This window comes from Sinohyriopsis cumingii, chromosome 15, assembly GCF_028554795.1.
Source record: "Sinohyriopsis cumingii isolate HCF-2022 chromosome 15, ASM2855479v2, whole genome shotgun sequence".
NCBI classification, from domain to species: domain Eukaryota; kingdom Metazoa; phylum Mollusca; class Bivalvia; order Unionida; family Unionidae; genus Sinohyriopsis; species Sinohyriopsis cumingii.
In genome coordinates, this window is record NC_142975.1 from 113653522 (window position 1) to 113679059 (window position 25538).

At 34.6% G+C, this 25538-nt stretch overlaps 1 protein-coding gene across 1 annotated transcript in view; it reads left to right on the top strand.

Annotated features, from left to right (window-relative positions):
* The first annotated feature begins 212 nt into the window (after nt 1-212).
* Nucleotides 213-25538, top strand: part of LOC149782517 (cleavage and polyadenylation specificity factor subunit 1-like) — a 152093-nt gene continuing 126767 nt past the window's right edge. The window contains exons 1-4 of the mRNA XM_089933943.1: nt 213-376; nt 2319-2479; nt 5041-5083; nt 15607-15728. Of these exons, the coding sequence (XP_089790069.1) occupies nt 2336-2479; nt 5041-5083; nt 15607-15728 (309 nt within the window). The 5' untranslated portion in view covers nt 213-376; nt 2319-2335. The remainder of the gene's footprint in view (nt 377-2318; nt 2480-5040; nt 5084-15606; nt 15729-25538) is intronic.

Sequence of the window (25538 nt, forward strand, 5' to 3'; positions counted from 1 at the left end):
TGCGGGCAGGAAAAAATAACAATACACCGTGTCACGCAATTATTCGAATTTTTATAGTTTTTTGTACAAAATTATTTTTGAAGCTATATCAAACGAAATGACCCAAAATATTCATATATAAACAGATTTTATTATATTTTTGTCAAGATATACAATTTTGTAAAGAGTGATAAGTAATTCGGAAATTCGAAACTATATTTGGATAGTAAAATCCAATATGGCAGCTTTCCTGAAATAGCATGCTGGCTTTCTGGAACAGATTTGAGCTTTCTTAAAATTAAAATCATTCTTGACGCCATGGATATGAAATAAAACAGAGAAGAAAAAGATCATTTAATAAAATTTAAAAAGGGAATATTTTAGGCACATTGTAAAGGTACTGCGCAATAAAATGGGTATTGTAAACTAGGTCTAGCGGCCTAGTATTTGGTTATTTTCATTCTTCTGTAGTATTCTCACACCATCCCGATTGTTTGTAGGCCTCTGCCGATTTTAAAGACAAAATACAATGATATTGAAACAATGCACAAAGCTTAGTAATTTTTTCATTGATTTATAATGTATAACCTGATTATCGCCACGTTGTAAGCTTGTTTCGAATCGAGCGGGAGTTTCTTTCGCAACACAATCATCATAATTGCTTGGGCCAGTATATGGTTTCAAGCAACATATGTGATGTAGCTCACTGTCTTAGAAGCTGTAATAATTCCGTAAATTTTTGGATTTACATTTATTTGAACACGTGTTCAAAAATTCAAGTTTATTCCTATATACTTCTGCCTTGATATTTATATGTTGGGCGTCGAGCACTAAAACATAGTCATTTGTTAATTTATTTTAGAAATATTATAACTATATTGCAGATATTGGACGCACAGTTATTACTAATATAGACTAGACTATTCTAGAAACCAAAAATGGGTTGCAAGCAGTCTGACTGCATGTTTGTATGAGTGTATGTGGAGCTTCCTTTCACATTGAAACGCCAATAATTTGATGGTGTTAGGAACCCCTTGGTGACAGATATAAATTATGAACCAGTGAATGAAATGACTAAGTTTCGCGCATTTCTTATATCCTTCATGCTTTTCATTTTTAAAGTTGGTACAGACAGATGGTTGGTGTGAGAATAATAAAGGGGTCTTAATCTTATATTACAGCAAGATAGTATATTGTAACAGAGTAATCAATAATATGATCGGTTAAAAAAATATAGTGTTCATATATTAGTAGTATGCTTTCAGTTCGAGTTTAAAAAATTTAATTATAGAATAGTCGTTTGGCACAATAACAGTCGCAAAATCAATGCATCACAAATTGTTATGCTATCGAATCATATATCAAGGTTTTTAATTTCATTTCAGATTACAAGTATAATGTGTTGAAAGATTTATCAGCTAAAGAATATTTTTTACAGAGTTGCTTCTATCACTTTATTTCAGTTGTTTGATTTTGCATTGCTATTATTGGCTCTGTATTTGGTATGGCGTTGGGTCTTTTCATTTAAGTCTGTTACTGTATACATTTACAATATGAAATCATCCAGATGGTTCCAGTCCAGTATATTTTTCACAAATTAATTTTTCATCAGTTTTACAAAGTCCTTCATTAAAGCTTTACTCTTGTTAATTACCTGTCTTTCAGTAATACTTGTATCATGGTAATTTGAGTCATTTATGAATCTAATGTATGTATTGATTTATTTGAGATGATAACAGTTTCTGCCAGTTTTGTAGCTACATTATAGCCTTTCAGTGATTGATTTAATGATAACTTCTGTTTAGTTTCCAGTTGATAATTTTAAGAACCATTAATTTTAGTAACTATTATATGTGAGTGATATCTACTTGGTTAATTACCTCTGGTGTTTCAAAATAATTAAAACTAAGTATATTTTGTTGGGGAATATTCTGAAGCCAACATCATAATGAACAATCCCAAAAAATTGCTGAAGTTTTTTAAAGTACAGCCCTGCTTGTAAGTGTAACATAAGGATCCACATAAAAACTCATCTTTTTACTGAGGATGCATTCATATGTAGAAACACAGACATGTTGTACTAGAATCAACCATGATTTTGTTTTTCAAATGTGTTAAAGATAGATGAAACCTTCAAGGCATGAACGCATTAGAGATAAGTGATTCAGATTTGAAATTTCATTTTATATTTTAAATTTCCTTTTATGAAACTTACACAAAAGTCAGAAAAAGGGGAGGTATAATTGATAAAAATGTTGATATCACATGTCGCATCTATGTAGAAATTGGATTTTGTACAAAACATGTTTTGCATTACAATACATGATATTACATTGTAGGTGATTTCCTCTAAGTCATGTATGCTGTGTACAAACAGACCCATCCCACCACAGGGGTGGAGCATTCCATCTACTGCAACTTTTTCAATATGAAGGAGAAGAATCTTGTTGTAGCTTCTGTTAATCAGATTCATGTATACCGACTTAACCCAGATAATGAGGTAAGCATCATTTATTTTTCTTAAAATTATCTGCTTGTTATATTGGGGATTTATTTGCATCATACAATTTATGAAATTCATTGAGTAATAAAAAATGCACAATCTAAAGGTTGCAATAACTGCCCTGGATAGCCATTGTTGGCTGACTTTGTTTGGGATTTATTAGCTCTCTTGCCGTTAAACCATCCAACCATCTTTTTAACTGATCTAAGATCACTACTGCTGTAAAATGTGTATACATATGTACACATTTTATATCGCAAATGTTTTCATCAATAAAGTAGTATTTTTTTAATATGACTTCTCAGGATTCTTTGGTACACAGAAATCTCTGTGAAAGTATGCTTACTTTTCATTGTTTTGATGCATGAAAATTCCAACAGATTAGTTAACAGTACACAATTTGTTTTTGTCAACAAAATGCTTGTCTTTTTATTTAAAAAATTTCTACAAAAAGATAATAATTTGTATAGTGTGTTAGCTGTGATTTTAATGGGATTAGGTGAAGCTGCATAGGTTAAATCTTAGCACACAAGGTGATTAACTCATTCGGCCCCAGAGGTTTTTTGTCGTTTTTGCCTGAAATGTGTGTAGGAAAGACATTTAGGGGGCTATTTCTGAATACACCGTAATACATCGGCTTTCAACAGATTTTCCATGAGACTAATGCCTAGTTGTATTAGAAACATCATTTTCCATTGGTTATTTTGCTTGCGCATGAGCAGAAGGGTAAAAGTTGGATTGTTTTTTTGTTTTGTTTTTTGTTTTGCTTAATGGACCCATCATTTTCGTATGGAGGCCACAATTTATTCCAAATGCCCACCTTATCCTAGTTTTTGCAAAGGTTCACCTGTGTGCACTTAAGACCAGTATGCCTTAGATCCGAGGCCAAAAGGTCTAAAATCCAGACACAAAATCGCATTCCGATCTCGAGCAAATTTTGGGTGAGAAAAAAAACGGGTCAAAAAAATGAGGTTTTTCTCTCTGTATTTTGTAGTGCAGCTAGAACTTCCAGATTATTTGATACCATTTTAGAGCTATATCTGTTTTTTTAATACCACCCACATTGGTATATCTTAAGTGACCTTGATGCTGCAGAGCTTGGAAGTAGGGTACAGCCTCATCATGCCTACAGACGGGATTGGGGCCGAATCGGTTAATCAAGTTTATGGAAATTTCTTAAAAATTGTTAAAGAATGGCTCTTTTTGTAACTTATGTGCAATACTGATGCACAAATAATGAAATAAATAAGTAATATTCAGATTTGGTGATGTCACCAAAATTCTCCCATTAACTCATTTGGCCCCAGAGGTTTTTGTCGTTTTTGCCTGAAATGTGCGTAGGAAAGACATTTGGGGGGCTATTTCTGAATACACTGTAATACATCGGCTTTCAACAGATTTTCCATGAGACTAATGCCTAGTTGTATTTGAAACATTATTTTCCATTGGTTATTTTGCTTGCGCATGAGCAGAAGAGTAAAAGTTGGAGTTCTTTGTTTTGTTTTTTTTTATTGTTGCTTAATGGACCCATCATTTTGTATGGAGACCGCAATTTATTCCAAATGCCCACCTTATCCTAGTTTTTGCAAAGGTTCATCTGTCTTTATGCAGTTAAGACGGTATGCCTTAGATCCGAGGCCAATAGGTCTAAAATCCGGACACAAAATTGCATTCCGATCTCGAGTGAATTTTGGGTGAGAAAAAAAATGGGTCCAAAAAATGAGGTTTTTCTCTCTGTATTTTGTGCAACTAGAACTTCCAGATTATTTGATACCATTTTAGAGCTATATCTGTCTGTTTTTTTTTAAAAACACCCACTGATTTGAAATTGCATTAAGCTAATTAAATCAATTAATATAGAAAAAGTAATTTCTTCCTCCATTCCTTCTAGCTGCACACAAAATTAAAGAATGGAAAGGTAAGGACATTGAGAATTATTATAGTCGTAATATCACAAAAATCACAGTTGTAACTGTGATGGTAATCAACTGCCTTCATTTTTCATTCATTTATTATAATGCTAAACATTTCAGAATGAATGAGAAATAGCAGTTATTAATGACACAACAAGTTTTAATGCTACGACTGCAATTTTTCCCAAGGAAGCATTCCCAGTTTGCAACTTTTAGAATCATGTGCTGAACCCTGCTTGTACTACAGTTTATTAAGATTTGGAGACTAGTTGCATCCACAAATTACCTTTTAGGTTATCTTGAATATTAAATTATCTTGAATGCATAAAAAGACATTGCTGATGTTTCTGATTGTACAATTCCTCAGTCAGAGAAGAAACTAATGCCAGAAATGGTATTATTTGCAAGACCAGTGCAGGAAATTTTTTTGTTCCCCATTTTCTGTTTTTTCATTGTTTATTTTACTATTTTATATTTCTTCTTCAGATATGTCACCCAGTCATAATACATTAGGAGAACTACTACATTGTAAATCCATTTATCACAGACCTCCAAAGGATGAACTAATCTTTTTAAACATTTTGTGTATTTGCAGCAAGCCATAGCTTTTTTTTTATCCAGTAATGAAGATGCTCTCTATTTCAGGATGCAAAGAAAGCAGATGAAGTAAAGGATCAAGAAAATACAGGTAATAACACTTTAAGTTGAGTTGAGTAACACATGGGAAATAATGAATAGCTGACTTGTACATTTAGCTTTTACTTTGTTTTATGTATAACTGTTATATCTGCGGAAGTCGAAACAAATTCACCCCAGTCTAAATGTATGATGTGACTGATATTAAACATCTGCTTAGAAAAGCTGAGGTATATATAATATATTTGTTCCATGCATGTGTTTCTCTCTCCACTCATAGAATTGTAATTCTGTCCAGCCATCCTCCTTGTACAGCCATAAACTTATAGTTCGTTATTCCTGTTTTGACCAAACTGGATGCAATTTGGGATGAATCTGTGTTGGACACTTGAAATGGGTTGCTGTGACTTACTTTACACAGTCTACCTACATTTATCTCAGGTCTGAGACTAACCTTTGTTGTTGTTGTTGTGGGGTTTAACGCCATTTTTCAGCACACGATAGGCTATGCATGCCGGCCAGTATTAATGGTGGAGGAAGAACCAGGGAAGAACCACGGACCTACTGGTAAGCTTTCTCACATACCCACATTGGCCAAATCCTAGACTCAGACCCATGCAGACAGAATACCTTTGTAATAATGCCACCGAAGTTGAAAGAAAGGATGCATTGGAGTGCATGTGTCCTTCACCAAAGCTGGATCACTGTGATAAACTTTCCAGGGTTATTCAGCATTTCTTATAATTAGACTCTGGTTACACAGAATCAATGATATATATTTAGCTCCTGCTGAAAACTCTAGTTATAATTAATATGATATTAGGCCTCCAAAAAACTGCAAACTGCATTTCATATTGCACTGGTTTTAAATTAGGATAGGTAGTTAGGAATGTTTTTTCAAACTTATATAAATATATATATATATATATATATATATATATATATATATATATATATACACACACACACACACATACATACATAATAATTAGCATATATCATGTACTAAATGCTTTAAGTGCTTGGCAAAAGTGGCTCAATTAGATGCACAAAATTAATTTCAGGAATTTTTTTAATTTTACGTGGAGGGATGTTATGGCTTTCAAAAATGAAAAAAATTGAGAGTCAAGCAACTGGCTGCACATGGGGGCAGGGGCAGGGGGCCTTAAGAAAAATTGTTATGCAACTGATCACATTTGCACAAAATATCCCTGCATCTAGGTGAAATATAAACCTTGATTTTTAAATAATTGGTATTCTTTCATAAGATTTGTTTATCTTCAGTTTCCACATAATAGTTTACCATATATACTCATAGACAGGTTGTGTCTGTTGTTAAGTCTCACCTTTGACCTTAAATATGTTGACCATGTCATTGACTCACATGCAAGACATAAAGCTTCTGAGCCAAAATTGTGCATGCCTTTCTTATAATCATTTAATAAATACACTTAAATATGATGGTAATCTTTGATAAAATGCCCTTAGATATCATGGTTTTCCTGTAATCATTTGATAAATACACTTAGATATCATGGTTTTCCTGTAATTATTTGATAAATACCCTTGGATATTCTGTTTTTCCTCTAATCATTTGACAAATACCATTGGATATAATGGTTTTCCTGTAATTGTTTGGCAGATATACTTTGATGTCATGGTTTTCCTGTAATTATTTGATAAATACACTTGGATATCATGCAGTGCAAGCCCATATCTGTTTATAAGTTGGGTGCACCAACCAGCAGATGCCTAAAATTCCCTGGGAAGCTTCTACCTCATTTTTGTTTGGAACCATAATCAGAGCCTTCACACCGATTGCCATTCGTTTTAAAATCCATTCAGATTCCTGTCAGCTCACACACCCACCTGTGTAAGTCATTTTTCAACTTAACATATAAAGGAGAATCTGTCAGTCTTCTTTCATGTTTAGTTCTGAAGAGATATTGTAGTGTTTCTTTCTGTTTCAGCCAATCTGTTTTTACTGATAAAATAAATTTCTGTTTGGCACCGTTTCCATGAACTGATGCACACATGTATTGTAGAGACACATACCTTAATGCCAGGATTGTGTTATAGTGTTTTTACTTGTCACGTTTATGTCTGTATTGTGTGTTAAAAATGAGTCTATCATTGTATATCTGTGTCAAGACTAATTTGATTTGCAGAAGTAAACTTGTTATATACATGGCTAACATATCTGACTGTAGTTTCTCAAGTGAAAAAGTGTTTAAACTACGTTAAAAATCCTAATCACACACAGTAATCTCCAGAGTCAACTATGCCATCATTCTGGTACATAACAAGAAGACTTGGGGCAGGTGTATAATGTGCTGCTGATGGTTTCATTTTGAAATAAATGACACTGGATTTGGGATTTACTTTTAGTTGAGTAAAATCACTTCACATTCAAAGAAACTGATCAAAAGAATTGTGTAGGTATTGATAAACACTCAATAAACTTGGAAAATAGCAAAATTTATGATGAAAATAGGTTTAATAAATTGTTTATTGGTAGTAGTATACAGTTGGCATCGTGGTAGCCCACTTCTGATAAATTGCTGAAAATACTACTGTCCATGTAATAAAACTGTTGAAATTTCAACTGTGTCAAATAGCTGGTCACCTCCACCTAGTTTTCTATTGATTATTACTGTATTAAAAATCTGATGAGTATATATAGTAGTCATGGTTAGTAGTTGTATGTGATGTCAAGCCCATTTAGGATGTTAACACTACAAATCTATCATTGGTTCATTTAATACCACAATAAATGTTGCAGTAGCTAAATATTTAATATATATCACAATATGTTTGTTGTATTTATATTGTATTTGTATGTCATCATGTCCATCATTACTGGTATTGTTTATATTCTGTACCAGTAAGTGTCAGTGAGCCTATCTTTTTCAGTTTTTATTTTCATACCACATCATCCATACATCATGACTGATAGAAATCAGTGATAATTTGTACAAACCACTTTTTTATTTAGCCAAAGTCAAGTGAGATCCTCACTTAATTATTAGCATGTGATCATCATTTCTAATCATGATTGATTTGGCATAAAAGGGAGCCAAAAAAACTAACATTAATGATTTCCTTTGACCAAGATTGAATTGTAAGTATACAAGCACTTCATATCATGCTCAGTTAGAACGTGCAAACATCTTCAAGGCTTAAACCAGTTTGTATGGAATGGAAGAGTGTGCTTATCTTATTTGGATAAATCATCTCAGACAGAATAATTTATGTTTTATAAAGCTTCTAAAATGAGCATTTCTGAAATTCTGGAATTGCAAGTGGTGATTCATATATAAATATTATATCATGAAAAATTGGTGGCTACCAGTTTGTTTTGAATCCTCTGCATGACATTGGTAAAATTTTATAAAATTTCAGTGTTTTGTTAAGTAAGAGTTGTAGAACTTTTAAATTATTAATGACAAAACTTTTAATAAGTTTTATATGAAATTATTACTTGTATCTAGTTACAGTAGTACAAGTGTCACTTTATTGTTATTATTTTGTATCAATACCCTGAGATTGGATCAGGAGATGAGATCTTTCATTACTTCCTTTTCTTTTCAAGGTCTTTTTTGCCCCTTTATTGCATATTACAATTTGTAGGGATTTGCAGATTTATTTAGTCATAATTGTTGAACTTCGCTATAGTATTGACATTTTGCAAGGATACATTACATATGCATCATCATAAATACTATTGACCACCTTATAATCAATTAGGATCATCAGAGGCCCTGGCCCAAGTTTCACTAAAACTCTCAAATTTTGTCCACAGATTTAGATTTTATGCTCTCTTGCTTATGATATTTCAGACAAGTACAGCTCTTGCTGTAATGATCTTTATTTTAACTCAGTTCTGGATATGACATGGTATGCCTGTGGACCCCATGAGTGAAATGAAACCAATGTGTTTGAAGTGGTCTTCCAAATGTTTGACAGTCAGGATTGACAGAAAACAATATGAAACTTTGTATTATATTTGTATCTACTTTTTAAATGATTATTTAACAATATTAAATGCACCATTAACATGAAAATATCAAATATATGTAAACTGAAATTATTACTATGTATTTGACTGGTGATTTGTTTATTTCCTCCCCTCACCCCAACACTATCCCAACACATACATGGTTCATGCTATTACATGGTTGTGTAGCTACATGGTTCTAACTAATGCATAGTTTGGGGCCTCGAGTGGCCGAGTGGTCTAAAGCACCCTCCGTTACAGATCACTGCCATCTCACCTCTGTCTGCGTGGGTTCGAGTCTCAGATTCAGCCAACTTGGGTATGTGAGAAAGCCTGCCAGTAGCTTCTCGTGGGTTGGTGGTTCTTTCCAGAGGTTTTCCCGGGTTCTTCCTCCACCATTAATACTGGCTGCCATGTATAGCCTATCATGTGCTGAAAAATGGCGTTAAACCCTACAACAACTAATGCATTGTTCTTTACATACAACAGTTCTAGCCTTAGCATGGTTCAGTACATACATTATTTTAGCTATTGCGTAGTTCTGTACATGTATTGTTCTGTACATACAAGGTCCTAGTGATGGCATAGTTCTGTATCAATATGGTTCTTGCTGTAGCATGGTTTGGTACATTCATGGTTCTAGCTATAGCATAGCTCAGTATGTTTGTGGTTATAGCTATAGCATTGTCCTGTACATATTTCTAACCATATCTTTGTTCTGTACATATATGGTTCTAGAGATTGCATAGTTCTGTATCTACATGGTTCTTGCTATTGCATGGTTTGGTACATATATGGTTCCAACCATATATTGATTCAGTACATACATGGTTCTAGCTATAGCATGGCTCAGTACATACAGGGTTTTACTTTTGCATGGTTCCATACATATATGTTTCTAGCTATATTTTGATCCAGTACATACATGTTTTAGCATGGTTCAGTACATGATTCTAGCTATAGCATGGTTCAGTACATGGTTCTCCCTTTGCCTTGGTTTTAGTACATACATGGTTCTCACTGTACTGTGGTTCAGTTTTTTTTCAAATATAGTATGGTTCAGTACATGTTTCTAGCTACAGTATAGCATGGTTCAGTACATGGTTCTATCTATAGGTTGGTTCGATATATGATTCTAGGTTTAACATGGTTCAGTATATTGATGGTTCTTCCTTTATTATGGTTTCCTACAGGGTGCAATACATACTTCGTATACTTGGTTCCTCCTTTACTGCGGTTTTGTACATGATTTTAGTCAAAGCATGGTTCAATACATATGTAGTTCTCACTTTAGTGTGGGTCAGTCAGGGATGGTCCTGGCTTTTAAAAAGCTGTCGCCAAAAAAATCGCCAACCTCAGTATTTTGTCGCCAATTTTCAAAAAGTGTCGCCAAAAAAAGTAGTGTACATTTTTCCAAGTGTTAATTTAGTCTATTAATGTAACAGGCAATGAAAATTACAAAAGATGGATTAGTTAATACTTTAATTACAAGAAGCATTAACAAAATGTTACAAAGTGTTACATGAAGATCCGTCGCGATTTTAGGGCTGCCCACTTGTTGAATGCAGTTTCAAAGTCTAATTTTTCACATCTGTACATGCTGATTCTCATTAAATTCTCGAGAGATGAGATGCAGAGCTTATTTCTGATGTCAGTTTTTATGAAGTTCATCTTACTGAATCCACGTTCACAGTGTACAGTGCTGACAGGTGACACCAGTAGTCTCTCAGCAGCCCCCCCCCCCCCTTATGGCTAGCTTCACAAAGCTTGTAGCGAATTGCTTCCTAAATCCCAAGAATGATCACTGAATGCTGTATAAATTTTCTCGACAAGAAAAATAGGATCTCCATTCCCACGAATGAAACTTACACGAGTCAACACCTGGCAATATTGGACCGTATATATAAGCATAAATTCACACCCAACTTAGGGATTCTTTCACTCCTGTATTTTGAGAAATAAATAATTATTATTAATTATGCAAAACTGGTTTTTTTTTTTTTTTTTTTGCTATTTCTTGTTGCGGAGTTTAAGTCTCTGCAGCCGTAACACAGGACTGATGGCAAAAGGAAAAGATCAATGAGTAAAATGCTGCACTGGCGACAGATGTAATTGTGATTTAGATTGTTTCCATTTGCTTTGTATTTATACACAGTTGTCGGTACTTCAAAGCTTATCAGTTTTCTATGAAGGTTCAGCAAAACTATTGTATTGGTATATGTATTAAAAAAAACAGAAGGATTAGCCATACAATTAATTGTATCTGTTCTATTCGCGTCTTCAGAAGTCGGTCAGTTGTAGGTATAGTGCAGTAGCATGATTGACTGTATCGCAGCATACAGTACTCAGCCCAGATGTCAGCATAAGCAGATTATGATGTAACAATGCACTGTAAAGATGGGGTTGTCAATAAGAACAAAGGATTGTTTGTGTAACAGATTGATACCAATGCATTGCTTAGTCAGGTTTGTGGCTTCCTTTCGTTCTGCCTTTTAATTTATCCAGTCCAAATCCACGATTTTATGTACAAATTAAATAACCCAAAAGTATGTCGCCAAAAAAATTGCCAGATGGGATATTTTTGTCGCCAATAAGGAAAAAAAATCGCAATTTGCGACATTGGCGAAGCCCAGGACGATCCCTGGTCAGTACGTAACACCTTTCTCACTATACCAGAGTTCAGTACATAAGGTGGTCAACTGTTATGGACCTGTTATCACATTTAACAAGGATGAGCTGTACTAATATTTATGATTTCTGTCAGAGGAAGAGATAGTGGAAAGGATGTAAAATCATTTTCAAGTTTTAAAACTTAAACATATAGCAGTTATTTCACTTTTGGACAAAGGAAAATTAGCAATGCAGCAAATTGGACTTACAAGAGATATGTTAAGACTTCTTTATGGAAACTTAAAGATTTGATGCCCATATTTAATTCAGTTTAGCTTGTTGAATGTTCTCTGAAAAATCATTGTTACAATATAAAACAAAAATATTTAAATTTTGATATGAGAAAGAAATTTTGAGATGTTTAGTGAAAATGGGACCAGATCTCCCATTTCCTAATTTGCTAATAGATCAGGGTAAATGCTGTATGGTTGAAAATTTTCAATTGAACAAACATTATACCCTCAGATCTACATGTGCATTATACCATATCAGGTTTGGCTGCACATTATTCATGTGACACTGTATTACATGGAATATTTGTTTTCTTTTTCTTTTTAAATTCCATATTTGCTTTGAATTTCTTTTGATTCAGTGTTGTAGTTCATACTGGTTTAGGGGGCCATGGAAGTCATTTGGTTGAGCATCACACTTGTAATTCAAGAGTTGATGGTTCATTGTCAGCCTAGGCCATTATGAATAGGTACTGCCTCATTATATCCTTGGGAAAGGCACTTCACTTCCATTAATTCAGTATGACATAGCCAATAAAATGCTGAATGTGCTGTTAAAACTAACCATGCAGGTTATTACCTCTACTGGTCATAGACTTGTCCAAGATGAAAGGAAGTGATTAAAATATGTGTACTTGTGAACATGTTAACTCAAACATAAGAAAATAGTTTTGCTACCAAAAGTGGTATGCTGGACTTTCTCAAAGCTCAGCAGATAATTAAGAACAAACAGACGTATCTTGGGTTCCTTTCCCTTTTATGGACTCATGTATTGTCTCATGTCATAAATTTGAATGATGGTGCTAGTCTTTGTGATCAGTAGCAATTTGAATACTAAATGAAACAGTTCTGCCTCAAGATATTGTGATATCAGAAAACTATATCAGCATTATTTGAGCAACCTAATTTTGAGGTAGCTTTGGTGGTGGGATCCATACAGATGTTTTATGCAATGATGCTAGGTTAAGTTGCCCTAAAGTGGTTTAATTTCAGCAATGGACACTTATGAATTTTGACAACATTGAGGTTCTGATAACTTTTTTTTTGCTAACCTGCTTGAGGGCATGAAATGCTTTTTACCATTGCCTGAAATATGTTGGTATTAGGATCACAATATGGCTGGAGTTGAAAACACAAAGATGGCAAAACAAAAGTTTCCATTTAAACTGTTTGTGACTGATTTAATCACTGAAACAAATTTGAGTAATTTCAGTTTACCATCTACAAGCCTACCATCATTGCAAGACAAAGTTCCAATCTGTTAACCCTATCTGTACATTGTCAGATTTGATCAGATACTTAAGTACTTCATCATGATAGCGTCATTTGTCTTTTTTTTAGTTGTCTCCCATAGTAATGCCAACTAACCAATAGCTTGTAACAGCGGTGCATTGTACTTTGGTTGAAAATGGCTGAGGCAGTTGACTTCACTTTGTAAGTTTAACGTCAAAAGTATGATAACGTACTAGAGAGAAGCTATTACAGGTGTATTTGAATGATGTATATATTAGTACAAACACATACTGGCATTGAAAAATTGATTATTTATGAGTCCATTGGAACAGTGTTCAGATTTGAACAGATTGATTTTAATTGGATGCATTGGTTTACTGTCGCATCCAGTGAAATTCAAAGACCCGAAATACTGAAATATCTGATCGATCCGCCAAGGTTTAGATAGGGTTTACATATTGAAACCTTGGCTTACGAAGATGGAAGCCTGCAGAAAAGCAGCTGTAGCGCCAAAGCTTTTTTTCAGTTATTCCTACCCATTGTACATTCTACATATATGCAAAAGTGACTCCAACTAAGCTGAACCCCACTAGAATAGATCAAAATTCTAAGCTGGCATACTACCCCTAATCATGTTCCAAAGTTGAAAGTTTGAATCATAAACATTGTCAGAGGAGTTACACAACATTACTCATATATGCATGTTTGCAAGTACATTTGATTCTGTTTTAAGTATTGATGTGGCATAGGGAAATTCTAACCAAGGAGTAAGGCTCTGCTGGACCCAAAAGGGGTTAATTTTAGGGATTTTCCATTTCTGATTCCAATGTCCACTTAACATTGTTGATTATTTTCCTGGGTCATAAAATGTGTATGTTCCTGGATCAGAAAATGTGCTTTAAACAAAATAGCACCCATTTTGATGCAGTTAAAGCAAAACAAAGGATGAAATATCCATTAAGCTTATTTGGATCTTTGGAATAAATGTGCAAGATTGGGTTTACTGTTATGATTTCCCATTGCCACTTCATTGCCTATATTAAATTACACTGAATAATTTGGTTTATGCAGAAAACCTAATTGAAAATTCAGAAATATGGTCAAAACAGTGATAATTTAAGTTGTGAAATGAAACTGATAAAAAGTAGCAAACGATGTGCTGATGTCATGTAAAATCTAGTATAGTGATGTACATGTACTAGTTAAAATGCTATTGTGACATAATGCGTGGAAGAAAATCAGTTACGTGTGAGGTAGTACATGTATAGGCATTTTCTACATGGGTGTTCCACCTGCTAAATGAAAGGGGATGTGATAAAACATAATCACACTTTGAAAAGAATGGGAAACCAGTCATATCACACATGACACGATATCATGTCTTTTGTCAGATTTTCACTTTTTCACTTTTGAAGAGTTTCAGCACCTATTGATTTTGCTTAGTTATGATTGGCTGATCCATTTTAGGAAATATGGAACCGCATTATCAGATCAATTCCATTATGAAGCCTTCATGAAGGTGTCCCATGTCCTATACTTTACTCATTTATTATTTAAATGTCAGATAAAAGAATGTCACTTTATGAATTATATAAGATATCATTACTGTGTGACAAGGCTAATGTTAAAACCTATTGCTTATTAATCATTTGCTCTCAATTCTAAAACTGAAAATTAAGGCTGGAAATTCTATCTCCAATTGTAACAAAACATGTTAAAATTTTCTAAATATTGGAGGGATCTAGTGATGCAATAATGGTAGGGTTTATTTATTGACTGCCAGCTGAAGCATAAAATTCCATAAATTAATGAAGTAGACCCTTCTTTCCAGCCAAGAACAAATAAGATGCTACTCATGTGGATGCATTTATTTTTAGAAAGAGGGAATTTCTTTATAAAACCACCAACTTTCTAACTTCTTAACAAGAATTCATTAATAGGATTTCAAATTTATGGTTTTAGTTTTTGTCTACATATTTGTAGTATCGTCTTGTATTAGATAGTATTTGCTTCACTGCTTTTTTTCATATTTTTACAATGACAGAAAAACAATCTTGACCTAACAGCACTTCTTGAATTCCAAACTTAGCATTGTCCCATAAGTTTCTGACCAACATATTTATATTTTAGGCTAAATCTTCAATCATGTACTTTTTAGACAGTTGCTTTCTATGAATTGTGTAGTTTACCTTAATTTGTTTGCCCATTGATTAAAAAAACAGCAACAGACAAGTGATGTCGGCCATTATTTATTGCCCCATGACATGTTCATTTATGGTTTCAAACTGATTTTATGAAGAAAATAACTTAAACATGGCTCCAAAAGATTATAAATTGCTTTTCTATTCATAAAGCTTATTTAAATATTGATATGAAATTTCCAAAACACAAGTTGGTATGTTTTTATCGTCAAAAGATAACTTGCGTGTAATTTTATCATTTTAGTGAAACAGAAACTAGAATGTCTGGCCACTTTTGCCTTGTTTGGGAATATCATGTCCATGAAGTCAGTGATTCTTGTTGGAGCCCAGAGGGATGCATTGCTCTTGAGTTTCTCTGATGCAAAGGTACTGTATATTCTTGTATAGAAGTAAAGTCCAACTGCAAACTTCACAGATCTGCAATTTCATAATATGCCATTTGTCTTGGGTCTGTGCAGTTTGGTAGGAGTACTTAATGCAGTTTTTGATGGATTTCAGTTGCTAGATATCACCTAAAGATGTACATTTTTATTTCAAAGTTCAAAGAAAAATTATTTTAGACACAGGCTCTGGCTGGTGACTTAAATAAACTCACAAGCCCAGACAGTTCATACCTTTGAACCCTCGAGCCGAGAGGAAAACCTCCCAATTTTTGGGGTATTTTCACACTCACCTCCCGATCTCATAATATCTCCGGATTTTTCACAGAGAGCTCCTGATTATTACATTATGTCTGTCAATTTTCATTTCTGTAAAAAACCAAAAGAAACAACCCATACATAAATATATATATATATATATATCGTACGTAATCCACAGATGCCATATTCTATTTTATCACTTGTGAATACTGCTGTACAAAATAATTACGGTTGTCACATGTATGGTAACTTGTGACTGCAGATTTGAACAGTTAAAGTGAAGTCCTAGGCATCGTAAGTTACAAAATATGGCATCGTTTATATGCCAATCAATTGCTGTTGCTTATATACACATACTGTAGTACATTGTTTTTTTTGAAAGTATGTCCGAATGGCAGTCCTTTTCACAAGATAAATGCAATAATAAGGATTAATTGTTAATTTGTCACATTGGCCTTATGCTTGTGTACTTCAGTTTAACCGTTAGCTGTTATGCAGTTTAGCCACTGCTGACCAGAATATGAAAATGGGGGCTTGTCCTGGGGGAAAATAAGACCTCTCACAGGGAGAAATGTCATTTTCCATGGGTGCTCGCACATTGGGGCAAGGGGTGGGGGCAGTAGTTGCCTCTTCCAATTTCACCTTTAAACATGTTTTGGCCTACATCCATAAAATTTCGTGGCTGACAACTAAGTGTCCCTCTGTCCCCTCCTCCCCAGGTTCTGCCGGCACCTCCGTTGCATCCTTTGAGAATTTCACCCTTATTATACCTGGAATGTCTGTCAATATTTATTGAAACTGGCACTTAAAAAATGGAGCGTAAAAGCCTCCCTATTTTCTGCCCCAATCTCACTATTTTATTATTCTCCCTTCTTGGCTTTTGAATAGTTGACACGTATGCCAGACTCCAATTTCCACAAGCCCAAAATTTCCACTTTCTTAATATTGTCACACAACTTTGCAATAGCTACAATTCAAATATAAATTTAATAAAAATGAATTACACTTGAACACTTTCCCATAACTGAAATGATCATGCCTTGCATTATATAAATGCAGTAAAATCCAACTTCAAAGAAATGCTTCTGATTTTTACAAACTTGTCAGAAATATAATACTTAGCTGCTTAAACATTCTTTTTCAAGGCAATAATATGTAACAACTTTTGTTCTTGTACATGCATCTATCATCTCTTTGATTTATCTATAATAATGGGTTGTTCCACTTCCTGATACTACCTATGCAAATTAGCACAATAGGTTCACCCACCTCTCATTAGCTATTGTTAATGTGAAACTTGGATTTTATACCTGACCTTTTTTCCTTTAATTGCCGCTATTTAAACTGCCCAATGGGTAGTTTTATATCAGTTCCAATCATTACAGACTACTGTTTATACATGATACATGTAACAGGCATAAACCACAAGTTCTTTTGGGGTGTGTGTGTTTTTTTAATATTTTTTTTAAAGATTAACCCAAAAATGTGCTTTCTCAAAACATAACCATGTCAGGGGGTTTGGGAGTACAAAATCATATTTGTAGCCAAGCTTTCATTTGATTCAAATCAGATCTCAATTTCACGTAGGACATTTTTAATCTGATTTAGATGTCAACATCTTGAATGTATATTTACTCACTTCATAAGTTTCAACAGGCAAACTACTTGGGGCGGGGGGCAAGCCCAACGGGCACCTCACTTGGAGTACATGACGGGCCTGAACCAAACTTAAAGGGGCCCTCGGTGTTGGGCTATCAGATCTTTTGAGTTCTGTATTTAAGCACTGTCTTGGTGCAGTTTTAGCTCACCCGTATGAAGTATAGGGTAGCTTATTATATGACAGGCAGTGTCATCATCAGTGTCTGCATGTGTTTGTATTGTCAGAAGTAGACAGTAGGTATGAATTTGCATTCAAAAGTTTATTATAACTCATATGAAGGAACTATGCATCAAAATTTCACTGCTCTGTGTTCATTGGTATATTCTTGATCGTAATTAATACTTTTTATCCAGTTTTTTTGGGTGGCAATATATTGAAGTTCTCAGTAGTACAGAGTCCTTGCTTACATGATCATTCTGCTTCAGGACTTTCAGTTTTTAACCTTTTTTAGTATGTGTATTTCATACATTGGACTCTCAGTTTCTGTAGAAATGATGCCCTGGACTTTCTTTTCAAAATCCTAAAGTGAGTCCTGGATTATTGGGAAAAGTCTTAGATAACAAGTTTGCATTTAAGGTTTTCTTTATGTTAACAGAAGGTATCTGTTTAAGTTTTTTTTTATTTTATTTATTTCATGGGACTGAATTGTGCATTTATACTTTAGTTTGGTCTATTGATTAGCATGTACCTGAGTATGCATTTAATTTTCGCTTACATACTTCAAGAAGAATTTGTCCTGGACTATTTCGTTCATTTCAAATGCAGTTTTTACTTATTGCAATTTATAGTGAAAAGGAAGGGATTAAAATGTTTGATTTTGCTTCGTCAGATTAAGTTTGAGAATTCTTGTTAGCTCAAGGCCAACTTTTTATTTGCTTTCCAAAGAACACAAAATTTTTTTCTAATGCTTCGCAATAAATGAGGAAAGGGTATCTACAGGGTTCCTACGGGGTTTTTTAAGGTCTTTGACAGTTTGGGAAAAATGAGGTACCATTTTCAAGGCCTTGAAAGTTTGGGAAAATCAAGCAAATTACCCTGAGGTCTTTAAAGGTCTTTGAAAATTGAAATAAACCCAAACATGTTAATTTCTTTCCATAATCACAAATTAGACTGTCCAAGGTTGTTTGATTCAGATGTAGAGTTTTCCTGGTTTCTTTCTTTTGATGACCCATTCAGTTTCATTGCCGTAGCAGTTGTTTGGCCATCCAAAGTTGGCCTCTGCAGTGACTTAAATAACACATGCACTCTTCATCAAAGCAAGCCGGCTTCAATCTTCAATAAAATAGGTCTTGGAAATCTATGTTGTGGTCTTTGAAAGTTTGGGAAAAGTCTTTGAATTTATCATTCAGAATTCTGTAAGAACCCTAATATAGTTCCCATCCAATCTTTCTGTCCATCTCTCAGTCATACTTGGGTTCAGTTTTTGCAATGCTTAAGCACAGTTTTTCGGTCAATTATGTTTTCAGTTTTAAGTATCCTAGCTTTGCAAATGGATCCATTTTATAGAAAACAACCATTATGTCAAAGGTAGGTCACCATAACCTGTATCTCATGTTGCATTGGATGTTTGCTTATGCAGTTTTGAGTGTAAAGTCATATGGCTTTGACATTAGATTTTTGTTTATTATTAAATCATTACTTCAGAATGTTCTGTGTAATATACATTTTATTCGTCAGTGACATAGATTGAGCTCTGCATTTAGTTCAGTTTCACAAGTAATGTTAATTACTGAGGTATGTGCCTCTGTGTGAATTGTCTGTGGTATGAGTGACATGATCATTCATAAAATGGTCACCAGATGTATTCTGCCTACAGGAAATACTCATAACACAAGAACACAAACGCCTGCCCAAACTACAAGGCTATACCTAGAGAATCTTTAAAAACAGACCAAGGGACAGAAAGGGGGTGGACTAGCAATTTGTTTGATAGATACACTAAACTACTAAGAAATAATAGAAGTACCCCCTAACCTAAACATCCTTAATAGCATCAAAATAATGTCAGTAATGATAAATATAGGAACCACAAACATTCAAATAATAAATTCATACGACCCAGGGGGTACCTTCTGCGCTACCAACCTAATCTCGCTAAGGGCAATCACTAATAACAACAACAATATAATTATCTGTGGCAACTTCAACGCACACAGTGAATTATGGGGAGGTAAAAAGAAAGATCAAAGAGGGAAAATGGTTGAAAAATGGATAACTGAGAACACTCTGGTCATCTTAAATGATGGGTCGAACACTAGATTAAACCCTGAGGATGGCACTCTCTCAGCCATAGACCTAACCATCACTACCTCAAAATTGGCTCAAATCACAAATTGGTGGGTGGATCAAGAAGATACGCTAGGAAGTGACCATTTCCCCATCACAATCAGTATTCAAACAAAAACTCAACACATTCCAAATGAAACCCCACCTAAATGGAGGTACCAACAGGCAGACTGGGACCAATTCCAGTTATTACTAGCTAGAGTAAATCCAGATAACTTAGAAAGCTGAAATATTCATATGTATTATGATAACATAACAGACACAATCATAGATGCAGCTAACTGATGCATCCCAAAGACAACTAATAACCAAAATAAAACCCCTGTACCATGGTAGACTAAACAGTGCACTATAGCACATAAAGACAAACAAAGGGCCTTAAATAAATATAAATGCACAAAAAATTCTATCTACTTCCAGCAATATAAAAATAAAGAAAAAGCACTAAAACAAACTATAAAAACTGCTAAAATTAATCTATGGCAAACGTTTGCTCTAAACTGAGTCTAAAATCAAACTCAAAACAAATATGGGACAAGATAAAAGCCATAAAAGGGAAAGCAACTACTTCAGCCCCAAAAATTAAAAATGCCATAACAAATAAAGATAAGGCAGACCTCCTAGCGAAGCGTTTTTCGAACATGAGTAGCAACAATAACCACACCAGAAACTTTCAAGAACACAAAAACTAATGGAGGAAACCTAACCTCAAATGTTTCAAGACCAAGGAACAAAAGAATCTCACCTAAATAGCGACATAACAGTACATGAATGGGAGATAGCCCTACGATCCAAAAACGAAACATTCCCTGGTAAGGATTAGTTAGGTTACATTATCTTTAAGAAAAACTACCTATCAATATCACAGTAGCCATAATCAAACTCTTTAATAGGATATGGGATAAAGGCCAACTCCCCACCAAATGGAAACAGGCCATAGTAATACCAATCCCCAAGCTAGGTAAAGATCCCAACAACATAAATTCGTACCAACCCATCTCCCTTACAAACGATATTTGCAAAATAATGGAGACAATAATCGCAAATAGGTTAAAACACCACCTAAAAACCAATAACTAACTCTCCATAAATCAATGTGGCTTTCGGAACAAATGGTCCACCACTGACCAACTTCTCAGATTGGAAACAGACATCAAACTTGCTTTTAACGCACATAGGAAAATTGATTGCAACCTCATAGCGGTTTTTCTAGACCTAGAAAAACCATTTGACCTAGTATGGACCAATAGACTAATGGCCAGATTAAACCAATTTGGAATAACTGGACGCTTGTTCAACTGGATTGGCGATTTCCTCACAGGTCGGAAAATTACCACAAGAATAGGCAACACGCATTTGGAAGAATTTTCACTTGAAAACGGAACACCGCAAGGCAGTGTAATAAGTCCGTTACTATTTAACCTAATGATAAACGATCTTGACCTCAATGCAGTCTCCACAAAAATAAACTTGTCACAATTTGCTGATGATAGTGGCATATGGAGGAATGGAAATCCTGCCAATAAAAGAGTAGTTAAAGAAATCCAGCAGAGCCTAGACAACATAGGGAGATGGGCGGACAAATGGGGTTTCAAAATATCTCATGAAAAACTGTGGCAATCATATTCACCCCCAAACGAAATAACAACCTAGTCTATCCAAACTTCTATATACAAAATAAATTAATCAAATACGTAACAGTAGTAAAATTCCTAGGAATGTTCTTTGACAACCACCTCACATGGAAACAGCACATTGAACAACTCACCCAGAATTTTAACAAAGATCTCAATTTACTCAGGAACATCACAGGGACTGACTGGGGATCCAACCAGGAAAGCCTTCTCATGATATATAAAACCCTAATTAGATCAAAACTGGATTACGGTTGCCAAGCATATAACTCTGCTAAGCAACCTGTACTACAAAAACTTGACACTATCCAGAGAAAAGCCTTACTATTATGCATAGGAACACTCCCCTCAACATCATTGGAAGTACTACAAACACTAACAGTAGAACTACCCTTACAGATACGTAGGCAAGAACTGCTCCTCCAATACTCCATTTGATTAGATACCCACCCAGACAACCATCCCACCAAAATAGCTATAAACAAGTGTAAAGTTGTCTTCAAACCCAAAATCATACCCACCACACCAAGTGGCAAAGTAATCCTTGAACTAAGAGAAAAGACACCTCTACTAAAACAACAGGTAACAAACAATACAGACCAGAACAAATCACTATGGTTACAAAAACCACCAAGGATTAACACTGAAGCTACCAAATTAGGCAATAAAGAAGGACAAGAAAACTTACTAAAACCTGTACTGGTAAACGAAATCAGCCAAAAATACACGGACTGTGTTAAAATATATACCAATGGATCAAAAACAAACAACCCACCAAGAACAGCAGCAGCAATAGTCATCCCTGAATTCAATATACAAACGGGATCCAGATTACCTGACTATTGCTCCATTTACACCACTGAATTCTGGGCTATACTTGAATCGCTACAATGGATCAAAGACAACCAAATACCTAAAGCATTCTTTATAAGCGATTCCCTAAGCGTTATCAAATCGATCCAAAATTGCAATACACACTCTAGGGAACAATTCCTCGACAGAGCATGCCAATTAATTGACGATATCACCACATCCAATCAATTAGTCGAGCTCATGTGGATACCATCGCACATTGGAATCTCTGGCAATGAAACAGCAGACAAAGTTGCACAAACCAAACTAGGAGATCAAAACTCTATCAGGCTTAACTATAGCTCTACAGAAGCACTAAGCTTCGCACAAACATATATAGACCAAAAATGGCAAGATTTTTGGAACTCCTCCACAAAAGGTAAAAAGCACCATGAAACCCAAAAAACTGTAGATAGGAACATTCAGCTACCTAAGGGTACCTATTTAGAACAGAAAACCATAAACAGGATAATAACTGGAAAAACTAAACTAGCAAGCAGTTTTGGAAGGTTTATAGGACCCAAACCAGCAACCATTAACTGCTTTAACTGCCACACCACTGAAGATCTGCACCACATATTCAATATATGCCCAAAATATCAACCCGCTCGGAAAATATTTATCAAAAACCAAAAAGAGATTGGATCACCACACACATACCCAGAGTTACTTATGGACTTTAATAAAAATAAACAATCAGCATATAAAAATATAAATAAATTCATAGACTCAGCAGGACTTAGGAACAAAATATAATTACTATCCCCACAAAACCAAAAGACCCAGTAACTAGCTAAATAAATTTAGAAGCCCACACATAAAAACCCATAACATATCATTCAATTTTATAAAAAGATTAATAAATAATTCACTTACGAAGCACCTATAAAAAACTAAGGAAACAGCAAAATCGGATGTCCTTAACGAACCATTTAATCGGCTAGGACTCCGGTCTCTTGTTAAATAAAGTATAAATAACATTCAGTCTCTAAAAACATTAATACATAAATAACTTAAAGAGGCAGTATCTAAAAACTTATAAATAACATAACGTAGGAAACACACCCTAAACACCTCGACTGGTAATACCATAATAACCTTGAAAATCTCTCTTCATACATGATTTCTACTAACAACCTCTATAAACAGCATAGAACCCCCCCCCCCTTTTTTAGAAACTTTTGAGAAAAAAAAACAACGCAAGAAACATCAGGCAAATGCAACAAGAAACCATCGATGTGACGCAACCAGGACCGTTCCCGAGCTCTCCTTCCCACTAATGACAGCCAATCATTCAACTGTAAGGGACCTTTATGGACCCACATGTTGAGGCCCAGCTATCAGGGTTCCTTGAACCCATAAAAGCCTGGGGGAGGTGGTACTATTCTCTTCCCCAAGAACAACTAGCAGGCTGTGGTGCAGTCAGAAAAAAGTGGCACATGCACAATTGTGCGCACGCCACTATAATCAAACTCAAAAACTGTGACCAATATTTTATGCATTATTGTCTTCAGTCAAGAGTTTTTTATTGGGAACATTGTCATGGGCAATTAAGCAAACTTTCAGATAAACAAATAAGCAGAAGTCACATTTAATTGGTTGTGATATCTAATAGAAGAACATTATGTAGCCATGAAATAGAAAATGCCACAGGAAATACGGTTTTATTACTCAACATGGATTTATAAGTTGTCAGATGTTGGATTTGATCCACAAATATTCTGTACATACAGATTTGCTGAAAAGGACTTGTCAGCCAAACATAACTCAACATCTGCAAGAAATACTGATAAGTGTCCTAAATGTACATCATTGTGTTGTAGATACATTTGTCTGCATCAATTTCACAATTTAATGAATAGGTGAGATCAGATATAAAAACCACCAGTCTGTATTAGTACTGGTTTGGGTGCTGATTTATCAGACCAGGTGAGAAGCAGTCCTTTAAATCCCGACAAAGAGTTTTTGTTTACTCCATGCATCAGCTGCTAGTATTTGCTGAAATTTCAAACTGCTCAGATTTAATTGTGCCCCAGATGATGAGCTGAGCTGTCCGCAAGGTACTTATGATGTGAATTATGACAAAATAGTTAGAATGTATGTTGCCTAAGAAGACAAGATTTGCCCAAAAACTTCAAAAATTTCATGTTGATCAGGTGTTAGTAATTGGCATTTGTGCACAGGTGAGCTATGTTGTCTATTCTGCACCATAACCGCTAAATAAGCAAGTCTGCTATCTGGTGATTAAATATCCAGTTTTGGATATTATCTCTCAACGGTCATGAATGTATGTTAAGATTAACAAAATAGTTCCAGAAAAACTTTGCTCATTTCCTTCATTTATTCTTATGACTTGATAAGGTCATTCTAATATTTCTTTTGATTCTTTGTAACTAAAATGTGTTAACATGGTTTTGCATAATGTAAAATTCACAATGTTTATTGGAGCACTTCTCTTGTCAAATCTTCAGTTTCGGAGATTTATAGTTTTGGAAGTTGTTAAGCTCTTCAGTTTCGAAGGTAAGTAAATCTTGCATATAGGCATCAATCCCATGATGCCTAAATAGAAATGATTGGTTATGAAAAACACCAGAACTTGTGAGGTTTGCTATGTTGTCTTCTGACAGCACTTGTTAGGGTTGCTTCTCCTTCTATCCCTTTTAAATTATAACTGGATGCAGTATATAACACAAGTTTGTGAGAGCCTTTGATGGGTTGCTGTGAAACTGTGATCATAGTTTTTGAAAATATGTATATTGCCTAATTACTCCATTCATGCAAATTTAAAAGAGTTATTGTTCTTTTTGACATAGCAGTGTATAGCAGAGAGTGGTGACCACAACTACTGTCACATAAAGATTGCTAGCAGACTTGGTACATGTGCTGGTTATTATCCAACATTGAGTATATGTACCTGTCATTGAGCTCCTTTTATTTTTATCTGAGTTGTTGCCCTTTCATCTTTGCTGGATGCAATATTTTATACATTATTTTGACCATGACTCATCTTGTGGTTATCAATATATATATATATATATATATATATATATATATATATATATATATATATATATATATATATATATATATATATATATATATA